The sequence below is a fragment of the Sebastes fasciatus genome, chromosome 19 (assembly GCF_043250625.1).
Source record: "Sebastes fasciatus isolate fSebFas1 chromosome 19, fSebFas1.pri, whole genome shotgun sequence".
Classification (NCBI taxonomy): Eukaryota; Metazoa; Chordata; class Actinopteri; order Perciformes; family Sebastidae; genus Sebastes; species Sebastes fasciatus.
Window position 1 is genome coordinate 14402611 of NC_133813.1, and position 12950 is coordinate 14415560.

Here is a 12950-nt window from a genome sequence, read left to right on the forward strand (position 1 = left end):
CTAAACATCTCCTGGTTGTAGTTTCATATCTAACTGATAGATATGAGAGTGTGTATCTAATAATAATAATAATTAAAAAAAGAAAAAAAAAGTCAAACTACTCCTTTAAAGTGGCATCACTTACCACCAGGATGGCCATGAGGGCCCCCTGCAGGAGTCCAGTCAGCACATCGCTCCAGTGATGCTTATAGTCAGACACCCTCGACAATCCCGTGAACACGGAGGCGGCGATCAGGAAAAACTGGATTGTGGGTCTCAGCAGCCTCGCCCATTCAGCCTGGAGTCGAGCTTGCAGGTAGAGCTGAGAGAGACACACGGTACATGGATTATTATATGATCACTGTAGTAGGCAGGGTATAAATATATCGTGTAGGAAACTGTTAGACAAATGTTCATGATTCATCCTCTTTTTATGTTATCAGCTCTACTACTACTATTATGAATCTCCTACAGTTGACTGACCTTGAAATAATCAGCTGATGGAAGCATTAGTACAAGATAGACTGTCGTTTATTCTCTCAATCTAATCTGATAATTATGTATCGCACCACCTCTGGAGCACGATGAGCCATCATGTAGGAATCTCTGTTGAGCTGAACCTTCCATTATGGCATTATCCACAAGAATGTTGTTTGTATTAAAAACAGGGCATGTCTGTTCTTTTTTTGTTTCCATCAAGGACAAAACAAACTCAGCCTCTTTATCCACAACATCCACGTCTCTCTTCCTGTAACACTTAATTTATGACGCAAACGCCTGTCGTTTAACTGTGGGAGAAAAGAAAAGCACTCCCACGGTTTGTAGATGAATGTTTAAATGTCAGCTGCTGTTCCTCCTACTTGGAACATCCACTCAATGAAGAGGAAGAAGAAGAGCTTTATGCTGGTGCCAGGACTTTGTCCCTGCGTCTATTTATATCTGCTGGTATTGAATGAATCAGCAGCAGCATACGTACTTTATCAGGGCTGGGCAGTAAAGTCAGCTCTGAACAAACAACTGGAGCTTGATAAGACAATTAATATAACGGCAAAATAGATTTACACTTTACAATAATTTGTTCAAGAACTTATGAATGTCTAGAATGTCCTGGGTAACACTTTATAATAAACATCATTTATAAATGGTAAATTGATAGTTCATTTTTTTTTTAAACAATATTTTTATTTAAGAAAAAAATATATTATTCAGATATTTATTATTAATAATAATAATAATAATAATGTAAATAACCAAAAGCAATAAATAAATATATAAAACAAAAATAAAAATATAGATAAATAAAACAAAAATAAAAATAAAGAATAAAAAAAGCCAGTAAACACATTAATTATCATTTTGCCGTTTTTTTTAACAGTAAAATAATTATTAACTAAGTTTAATTAACTATCAATTTACCATTTATAAATGATGGTTATTATAAAGTGTTACCGTAACTGGTTAATGTACTTACGGCCAGGAACAGCATGCAGTACATGGAAAAAGAGGAGTGGCCCGAGTAGAAGGATAGCCTGCAACGGAGAGACAAAAGCATGGCTCAACACTTTTGGTAAGACTAATGATAAGAGACATATTATTATTAATCATTAGTCAGACAGACACACAATCCCACACATCACCCTTGCACAGCTTTATTTGAGGTTTAAGGCGGAGTTGATGTTCACTGACTGGTACGTTTGTTTTCTAGTAGTTTAGAGAGGTGACTCCTGATAGTGATGTTGAGGGATGTGGTGACAGCAGCAGATAAAAAGAAGCCCCCCTCCACCACCACCTCTGCCTTAGTTACTTCTTGTGAATAACAACAGCACAGTGTTTTGATACTGTTGTCTGGACCACTGTCTACAGCTATGAACACACACACATACACACATAGTGTAATACTATTATGTCTCAACAACTATTGGATGGATTGCCATGAAACTTGGTTTATGATAAAATACTTGCAAAACTAATAGCATTCCCATCAGCCTCAGCTGTTTGTCTTAACTTTGCGCCTTGAACTTTGACCCTTCTGTTCATATATCCGCTGCACAGAGGATTGTGGTTTAGATTAGCCAGAAAAGCATGCTGGCTTGCATACTGCAAAATGCGACCGGTTGTAGTAGGACATCCTGGTATTTTTGGCATACTGCATTTGATATACTGTACTATGTATTGGGACTAAATAGTGTGGTGGTATGGGTATTGGAACGCACGGATTATACCTGCTAAACATCCGTACGTAAGCATTGTCCCTGTGAGCATGTAAGCACGCTGACGTTAGCGTATAACTTAAACCACCTTCTGTGCCTAAATACATCCTCACAGAGCTGTAGCATGGCTGTAGAGCTTCTTACACTTATGTTTTCAATTTAATCTTAAAATTAGTCTGTGAAATTTCAGATAACGGTGAACAGTGTCCATCCCAAAGCAATGTTTTCAGCTGGCTTGCTTTGTTAAAGTAAGATATAAAAAACAATAAGGTAAAGCAGAAAATCCTCAAATCTTTAAGAAGCTGAAATCAGTGTTTGTCTGGAATTTGTGGAAAATGTTTAAGTCATTAATCAATTCATTAACTAATCGTTTCAGCACCAACGGTGTCAGTGTTAGTGGACGATCCAGGCTGATCAAATAGACCAAATTAAATAATAATGCCGACCTCTTGCACCAGGTTGGTCACACCCCTGCGAGGGCTTAGGGTTTATTTCACAACAATGACCCTATCACTATCCCTTACTTAATAGTACTGGGATGAAAAATGTGTGTCCCTTACAAGAAAAGTCATATCTTTCATCACACTCTCAACCTTTGAGTACCTCCTGTACGGTACGGCGATTTTACCTCTTAAATACAAACAAACACACAAACAGTGCAGCTCTGACAGTCGGCCTCTTCTCTCCTAGGGAGGTTAAACTAAGCCAAGGCAGAATCATATTACAGTAAGGTGATCCTGAGCACGCTACCCCGACCTGCTCTGTCCACTCCTGCTGCTGCTGCTACTTATTATTATTATCTCTATTAGCGACTAGCAGGCCACCACACACACACGCACACATAAGAGCTGGAAACATAATATGTCCCGACATTAATCTTAAAAGCCCCGGATGTCTGCCTCGATTCACTGGATGCTTCTTTTGGCCCGCTGATAAACGTTTGCCTCATTATGCTTCATTAAAATAAAAAAAAAGACTGCAGAGTAGGGATGGGGCTCCAGGAAATATGGTGCACCACACCCTGGTAAATGCTCAGTAGAAAACCCGGAGGACGGAGGGGTGGGTGGGCACATTTCCGCTCGGCTCAGGGAGTTTGTTCAAGAAAGAGGCAGAAAACATACACTAACCTATAAGCAGAATAACCTACGTTACCCTTTAAGTAAAGTAGATCTGAATAGAACAGAAAGTTCCTCGCAGCCGATAAAATCTGCACAGCTGATGTCACTATTTAGGCCTCTGCTTCTATAATTACAGCTGGTCTCGGCGCTCGTGCCTCCACCAGAATGAGAAGTGGATATCCTCTCCTCCCACTACACTTCCCTCTGCTCTGAGCTGATAAGGGACACGGACCGTAAATCAAAACAAGCTTTTACATTCCTGTGATATTACTCTATTCTTTTGGACTCGTGTGCTGCAAATGAATCTCGCATAAAAAGCTCTTACATCATCCGTGTTGCAGATAATGCCCAGAAACTGTGAAAACGTTGCACAACTTCACCAGCGGCATGCCACAATAGCTCTGCTATCGCCCTTTTATTAATCACATTAAGTATTTATAGGTTGTTCAGTGGCACATTTAACCTTTGCTCTTTGTACTCGCACCACGAGCAGTTTGCAACACAATGGAGAGCACAGAAGTTTTTTGTTAATCTGTTGAGCAACAAAACAAAAACCCCCCAGAGTGCTACACATTTAAATGAGGGGCAAGCGTTAGTTAATCTAGGGCCGCAACTAATGATTATTATATCATCAATTAATCTGATTTTCTTCATTAATGAGTCCATCGTTTTGTCTATAAAATGTCAGAAAAAAGTGAAAAATGCTGTTAAAATGCTGTTTTATATTAAATTTACTATCATATATGACAAAAAAAAGCATTGAATCCTCACATTTGAAAAGCTGAAACCAGAGAGTGTTGTTGAAAATGACTAAAACAATCAGTGCGTTATCAAAATAGTTGTGATTAAGTGATTAATTGCTGCAACTCCACATTCATTCATTCATCCATTTCCGAAAATGCTATAAAAGACCAGGCAAAACAAGACATACCTGCCCTCATTGGACAGCCTGGCGTCTCCATTGCAGGTGAAGTCTTCGATGTAAGCCCCCGATGAGCAGTTGATAAGTTTCCAATCGGGTTTGCACGCATCCAGGAAGTGCGGCCTGAGCCGACCGATGGAGTACTTGGCTATGTCGGTCAGAGACTGGCTCATCGCGGCGCCAAACAGGAAGGTACCGATGGCTTTGTAAATACAGGCGACGTAGCTGCCGAAAGAGGACTTGGATTTGATGCGCTTTAGATAAACTGAAAGGCACTCGCCAAAGATCATCTGTGAGGTGGGGAGGGGAAGGTGAAGGAGGGCGAGGGAGGAAGGGATACAAAGTTAGAGGTTTTATAAGGCAACAAAAAAAATACAAAATGAAAATTAAACATGCAACTGAATGCAAACAACATCAGAGCATGTTCCCTAATCTCATCATCACTAAGTGAGTCTAAAATAACGAGTTTCAGGTTAAACAAATTCAGCCTATGACACCAATTTGGTGTAACAGTGTTTAAAGGAATGGTTTGACCTTTTGGGACGCCAAGTACACAATCGGCATTTTGCCGAAAGTTAGATGAGAAGATCGATACCGCTCGCCTTATTTCCCAAAATGCCAAACTATTCCTTTAAGTAGGAATGCTCATCTGACAAACAGATGATACATAATGTTAGATATATCATTGGCCACAGGATGATGTCCACTCAAAATAATAAATGTTTCGTTTGATCTGAGAGTTCGATCCATTAAAAACATTTTTGGAGCTTGTACGTAGGTGTTCAGAATAATGACTCATGAATTCTTGTCGTGGCTCAAGTGCACGTGAATGTGCTTCGCAACGTTGCCAACAGAATTCAGGTCCAGAGGGCTTATATTCGTCCAACCAAAAAAGCTGTTGACGGGCCCTTGTTGCTACCGCTCTGCTGTCTGTATCTTTAAAATCTGTCAATAAGAGCACTAACAACTCCTGTTGATGGGTCACTAAAGATTAAAAGGTGTCTGTTTTATATGTATATGAATACATAAATGAGATAAATGAAACTTTCCAAGTCTTTTAAAAGGATATTTTCACTGTTTATATACTGAACTGACTGAGTCTCTCTTGTAGCCTCTTTAAGCGCTGTCACATTTTTTCAATTCCTTTCAGCATCGACTGACCGAGGTCACCACTTGCGCTCCTCGTGAGGAGTTTCACATCTGTCAAAATGACTTTCTCTGTTGCAGCGGGCTGCAGAATTATTTAAGGGCTTCGTGGTCACCTTTCGGTTTCATCTTCAAATGTTGGAAAAGTTTGGAAAAACATTTTCAACAACATGCAGTTAGGGAATGAACTTACGCTTAAATGGTAGTGGCTCATGCAAGCAATTAAACACACACACACATACATTATTACAGAATAATGTATTTAGCAGGGATCGTGGGTTAAGAGAAAAAGGATAAGTTAAGAGTGTAAAAGTGGATAAAGGGTAAGCGTTACATAAAAGAGAAGACACCGTTAACATGTAAACAAAACAGATGCACTTACAGTGAGTATTGTGACGGGAATCATGACACCTCCTAACAACTGATAGGTAATGGTGTCTTCTTTAAGAGGGTACTTGATTGAATCGTCATTACAGAAAAAGCCCCGGCGGAAAGGACTGTGCTGCGCAGTGAGTATTATAAATGGGAGTCCAGCTAGCAGAGAAGCAATGAGAGAAAAAACAAAAGGAACAAAATACAGGTTACAAGAACATGTCACCGGGCCTTGGAGCCCTACCCCATGATGCAACACTGTGTGCCTGTGAAAAAAGCAGCCATGTGAGAGGGTCACACGAAACGTTCCATCCCCCGAAGGCGTTGGCGGCGGCGTCCTCGCCAACTTTCAGAAGCATCAGTGTGCAGATTAGTTGTTATAGTGTTGGCACGGCAACAAGACAGTTAAACGCTGATAAGGAATGAATGTTAATAAGAGACAACAAGAGCACAAATGTTACATTTCTCAGAGGGTTATTGAGCCGTACAGCAAGTGAGAGGAACCAGCGGTCTAACGGACCGCGACCGTATGCGTGACCGAAACAATCGTACGCTACACACTTCCTCAGTCACTTCCTCTCTGACAAAGTGACGCTTTCTTCTTTATCTCTAACCAACTCTTAACCTCTTCCTAAAACTCTCCAGCTCTAAATTCCCACATATTCTCCCACATCTTCTTTTGGCAGATAGTGATGAACGATAAAGTGAGCTGTTAAAAACAACAATAAGACTAAAAGAGTTACAGATTGGGGTTGATGTCATGATACATAAAACACCACAGACAAGAGATGGAAGAGATAAATCACAAATAGCACAAAGCATAATAACAGAAGCACACCACACACCCGCAGCAACTTTCTGCGACTGTCTTTCTCCAAAAACAACTTCCAGAAGAGCATTCCAGCTATTTTAAGCAACAGAGGGACGCAGCACGCCGCCCGCACGTCTGTCGCACTAATTCACACCAGCGATAGAAAGCTGACCGTTAAAAAACAAAATGATTCAATTAAAAGCAAAAACCCAAATGCCTGGCCTCACTTCATGTTATTCATATTTTATTATATGTTTTGAAGTACACTGCTAACTCACTATAGCCACAGCTAAATTAATCAATAGAAGTTTGGCAGATCCAGATGTTTAGGGGTTGGATTGTTCATTGAGACATAATAATTATAGACCTATAGGATCATTCAAATAAACATTTATAACTCCTGCAGGAGCAGCTGAGATTTAAAAGATATAAACTAGACAGTTTATTTTGTGTGTGTGGACGCAACATGATTTAACATTTACTGATTTTATTTTGTATTAATTGTTATTTTAAGTGGACATCCTCCTTTGCCTTTCGCTTGATACACAACTGTAATGCTGAATTCACACCAGAGCAGCGGCCAAGTGCTAAACTAACTGCGAACTACGGCCGTTTGATTCTAAAAGCCAAACAAAAAAGTTGGAAAACGTTGAACTTTTAGCGGCAAAGGGCGGCCAGAGATTTCTTGCAGCCAGTCAGTAAACAGATCCTGTGATTCCTGTGACATGTTGACCTGTGTTACAAATAATTTCTTCTCGCCTTAAACACACAAACATGCCGAAAATTGTAATTATTGCAGCGAGCTGCACTTCGCCGCTGCCTGGTGTGAATTCGGCGTAAGAGCCGATGACCTTCATTAATGTCAAAAAGCCTCACACTGACATCAGAATCAGTAGCAGAACTAAATAAAACATACTGTGCATATCTGGTTTCAATATCCGGTAGCTGTGCTATGGTTAACAGCTACTAAATCACCTAGCTATTCTCAATACATCCTACATTATGTACTAGTCTATCAGTCCCAGCAGACCTTTCTCACAGCAGACATGTTGACTTGCTTTCACAGCACAAGTATAGTTGATAATAATAATAATAATAATGGCTGCTTTCCATGCCAGTAAACCAGAGTCGAGGCCCTGGTGCACCTTGGAGAGCATTAAAGTTATTTGGTTACACCTGCTGTGGTTGATAAGTCACCCTATTTGCCATGAGACAGGTCACTTGAGAGTGTCACCTACTTACGCAGCTAATGGGCAGGGTGAACCCCACAGTGTAGAGCACTGTGGAGCTGATTGTGCTGTGGTGGAAAGGGTACTTGATGCTTTCGTCGTTACAGAAAAAGCCCCTCTGGTAAGGGCGGATCTTACCCAGGTTAAAGGCTGCCAGAGGCAGACCTCCTGTGGACGGAGAGATCAGGAGACGTTACCACTGGAAGAGGGGGAAGAAAAATGCAAGAGAAGTTGCCAAAACAAATTGTTGAGGTTTTGGAATTTCTGATGTTGGCGGACGCTCTTTAACATCACAATAAAACTGTCAGATTAAATCTCTGTGGCAGAGATGAAAGACCCCAATCTTTCTGAGCAGCCCAGTTAAGGATAAGTCTTTATTCCATGTTTTCTTATTGTCATCAAATCCAATGAAAGGACCAAACGCAGCACAATAAAGTTACAGCCTTAAGCCCGTTTGTTCCTACTGAAGAGATATAACTTTAAAAACGGATCACAAATATATTCTTTCATTTTAAATACTTTCTTTAAACTGCGGCGCATTTTAGTTTTTAGCAAACGTCATTCAAATATTAGTCGATGGTGCATTTATTTGGCACTATTTTCTGCCGTCAATTTGGCGCCGTAGTGCGTATTTACAGAGCAATGACATCATGTGCATGTGGGATCGACTCCTCCATGTCTATTGTAATGAAGGAACATGTCATCCAGAGCTCACTGATGTGGTTTTTATTGTTTTTGGACAACAAGGGCACATAAAAAAAATCAGCTACATCCGGCTACAGAGACAGGACGTGCTAGTAGGATCAATTCATTGTTAGTTTGGGTCTTTTTCATGTGATTTGTCACAATAAGAAAAACATTTTTTGATGCTGAGCCACAGAAAATGTGCATTACTGCGCTCAGACAGATTATATATGTCTTTTTTATGATAATAAACTTTAAAAAATGAGGTTATCTTAGGACAGTTTTTCAGCAGGGAGCACTGAGAAGCTTCTTTTGTTGGAGCACCGACTCACATTGGTGTGTGGACTTAAGCTAAGCACTCCCTATAGATAAAATACCATAAAGATAACGGGTTATGTTAAATGGTTTTGACAGTTCAAAGTCTGAATGTAATGCTGCTGTCATCTCTCTGGGTGCTTGGCCCATTTAGCCCATTGTATAGTAGAGAAGAGACACAGTCGTTTGGTCTATTCAAGCAGAAAATGAGCTGTAATGCACATTAACAAGCCACATCCAGAGAATACGCATGAAGACACACAAACTACCTATAAACTACTTTTTAATTCAGTCTGGTATTTGTGTTCTGTCTGCCATTTCTGCAGCTGTTGACACCGTCAGCTGTGCCATCCTAAGTTGATCAGTTACAACAGCTGGAAATGCCAGAAAGCCGGACCCTCCCCGAGTCACTTTATAACTATAGCCGTGTTACACTTTAACTTGTTCTCATAGCAGCTAACTTCCCAAGACAAACACTCTGACAGAAAGAAAAATGTGGATATTATAACATAAATAAATGAAGACTTATTGGCAGTAATAGTGTTAAAAACCAAATTCAATCAGCTGTGTAAGCAAACCAATAAAAAAAAAAAACCCTCTCACAGCACTTCAGAGAATCAAAACAAAAAAAGATATCTCACATTTATCAAGCCTACTACATGTATGTGCATGTTTAGTCACATGCACCGGTGCATGCCTGTAGGAATCATCCTCTCAGTCTGGAAACAGATTACCACAGATGCTTGGTTCTAATCTAATAGTCGGTGTCATTAGCAGAATAATCCAGTTTGCTTCTGCATCAGTCATCCAAACAGCCCAGTGGGTTTTTATAATCATACTGCTTCTCACTGCACAAGGCACTTATAAAGTTGTTCAACATAAAATAAGGCTGTAGACTTTGTAGTTGAGCAACATGTTAAAGTCTCTCTCCACTGACGAAAAACACAATATTTGCGTATTCGTAGATTTAGCAGAAAACACATTTGTATGCCAAGCAGAGTATTTTCATAAAATGTCTGGAGGGGATCTTTAAAACATCCTACAAGCAAATAATTCTAACATATACTGTGACTGTGCAATGGATGCTATACTGTAAATGTATGAGTCATGTATCATCAATCAGTTTTTAAAAGCATTTAAGCCCCAGAGACACATGTCTGTGCCTCGACTGCAAACCTGAAACCGTACAGCCCCGAGCACTTACAGTAAATAATGATTCATATATTCAGATATAAAGACTTTAAGACTGAGAAAAAATTAAGAAAATTCTTGTTTGTTTTGTTGTTTAAAATGACCAACATAGGTCTTCATCAGGGTCACAGTGACCCAATTATTGCCATGTCAAATAAAGGCATTTTAATTGTGTTCAAACACTACGGTGTGCCTTGGATTAGTTTTGAGGGAGACTTGCATTTTGTACTTTTTTCCACCCATGCAATGAGCCCTTCACAAGACTGAGTGAGTACCTTTAATTGATTTCCAATAATAAATATATACAGACATTTGCATAAAGCAAGCATGTTTGTCCACTCCCCATGTTGATAAGAGTATTAAATACTTGACAAATCTTTAAACTGAACAGTGCCATTAATTTGCTATTAACTATGGACAATCATGCAATTAATGACAGCCCTGATTAATACATATTGTCACACTCAAGGAAAAACAGCATCATTATTAACCATGTGAGCATCTGAAACCACTAAAGAGACGTTGCACTAATTTGCATACAATGGAAACGTGGAACTCTTCATTGTACTGGGGGAGGGAAAGCAACTTTAAATACCCTTATAAATACATATATTACACATATTATTTCATTAGTGGTACATTTTTTTTGATATTTTCAGGTGGAATTTCATTCATTCATTCATTCATTCTCACTGTGCAATATAATTTTCCACTTGTGCAATTTTGTTAATAGTCTGTTTATTGTCAATACTGTATATACTGCTCCTATTTTTATACTTCCTTCTATTTAAATCTAATTGTTTAGCTCTTTTTTACTGTGTTGGCTGATGCATCTTGTTTTTTGCACTATCCCCTTTGCTGCTGTACACTGCAAATTTCCCCACTGCAGGACTAATAAAGGAATATCTTATCTTGTCTTATCTATAATTGATTTCCAATAATAAATATATACAGACATTTGCATAAAGCAAGCATGTTTGTCCACTTCCATGTTGATAAGAGTATTAAATACTTGACAAATCTTTAAAGTGAACAAATAAACCAACTGGGTTTTTTACAATCATACTGCTTCTCATTGCACGAGGCACTTATAAAGTTGTAATAAATAATATACAGACATTAACGCCCTTCTTTTGTTTAATTTTTTATTTTTTTCTAAATGTAATTTTTTTGTATTATTATGATTTATTTGATCTTATTTCACATGAAAAGCACCCCATGTTCTATAATTTCATTGTAAAAAGTGGGAAAAGTTGAAGTTCACTTCATATTTGTATCTTATTAAGTATGTTTATGTAAATGTCTGAGTAAAATAATACTAATACTAATAATAAATAAATTTTTATATCTATTTAATGGTATTTATTTAATTACTAATTATTTTCTATGTGCTGCTTTTTTTTTTTTTACATTTAATTAATTCACTAATTTAATTATTTATTATACTAAAATAAACCAAATAAAGGAAGAAAAAAAATGAAGAATAATTTGCTATTATTATGGACAATAATGCGATTAATGACAGCCCCTGATCAATACATATTATTGTCACAGCATCATTATTATATTAAACCATGTGAGCATCTGAAACCACTAAAGAGACGTTGCACTAATTAGCATACAATGGAAACGTGGAACTCTTCATTGTACTGCAACTTTAAATAAAGATATTGTACACATATTATTTGATTAATGGTGCATTTAGAGGTTAAATAACACATTCACCACTCCCTTTCACGTGATGACAGATTATATACGAGCACAAATCGGCTTTATAACAGCAGAAACAAACAGAAATACATACCTAGGATGAGACAGGCTACGTCGAGCAGGACAAAGGGGATTCCTCTGGTCTCGAACATGTTTCCTCTTGTGTCTCTGACTCGACTCCCTGCTTTAGTGTCTCTCTCGCTGTAATATAAACAGCAGCAGGGGGATGGATGATGATGCCCCTCCTTGGGACGTCGCTGCTGCTGCTGTTTCCGATCAGAAAATGGAAGCAGACGGTGTAAAATCACGGTAAAACGTCGACGCCCTCCTCGTAAGGAACCACCGGACCGTCGCAGGACAGCAGCACATAATCAGCTATCTCTTGTTGTTGTTGTTGTTGTTTTTGGGGGGCGGTGAACTCCTCCTCCTCCCGTTTGTCATGGTGTTGTTAAAGCCGTTAAGTAATACTCTCCCGGTGGTGGGTCCCGGTCATTAGTGGAGATCTGGAGGGACACCTGTCCTCCGGTCTAGTGTCGGTAGTGAAACCTGTCGCACTGAAACGGAGCCGTTGAGGTCACAACAATGCTGCTGCATTCAGGTGCTACCAGAAAAAAATCGGATGATTGTAAACTTCATGCTGTAGTGTAGCCTATATGTCTTCATACAGTGGTGTGTAATGTACATTTACTCAAAGTGCAATTTTGATGTGAGTGTACTTTACTTGAGTATTTCCATTTATCTGCTACGTTATAGGCTACTCCATTAGGCCTAGAAAAAGAAGTCCTGAATTCAGATTGTTAGTCAGAGGGATTAATGAGGTAAATTAAAAAATAACCTATGCTATAATAGTCCATGAGCCAGGGGGTTGGTCGTGCCACTTTGGAGGGACAATGTCTCATAGTGATTTTTTTAAAGGTTTATATCCCTAATGTTGGGAAACGCATGATAGCATTACAGCAATGTGCTATCACTCCTTTTTTCATCCCTCCATCATTCAAATTTGTCCATCTTTTTTCGCCATTTTACACATAGATCCAGTATAAAAGAGGGAAACCAACACACAACATCATGAAGTCATATACCGTTGTAAAGCTTAGACTATAATCTATCCTTCAGTCACATTGTCATGACACTGAGGTCAAGAGAATTTGACCTTTGACCTCTAATGCTGCAGAGGGGCAAATTCTGAATGCAACTCCAAATGCCCTTATAACTAACTCCATATTGATCGGATGTGCCCATGGATAGTTCCAGCATAAAGAG

The 12950-nt window shown here is 39.0% G+C and overlaps 1 protein-coding gene across 2 annotated transcripts in view; it reads right to left on the minus strand.

Annotated features, from left to right (window-relative positions):
* Nucleotides 1-12282, minus strand: part of plpp1a (phospholipid phosphatase 1a) — a 14364-nt gene extending 2082 nt beyond the window's left edge. Inside the window, exons 1-5 of one of the 2 annotated variants that reach the window (XM_074617518.1) lie at nt 11782-12282; nt 5758-5909; nt 4239-4519; nt 1451-1508; nt 125-301 (exon numbers count right to left, since the gene is read on the minus strand). In XM_074617518.1, the coding sequence (XP_074473619.1) occupies nt 125-301; nt 1451-1508; nt 4239-4519; nt 5758-5909; nt 11782-11839 (726 nt within the window). In that variant the 5' untranslated portion in view covers nt 11840-12282. Of the gene's footprint in view, nt 1-124; nt 302-1450; nt 1509-4238; nt 4520-5757; nt 5910-7800; nt 7956-11781 lie in introns of both variants that reach the window. The other variant, XM_074617516.1, reaches the window with a different exon arrangement.
* Between the last annotated feature and the right edge of the window lie 668 nt (nt 12283-12950).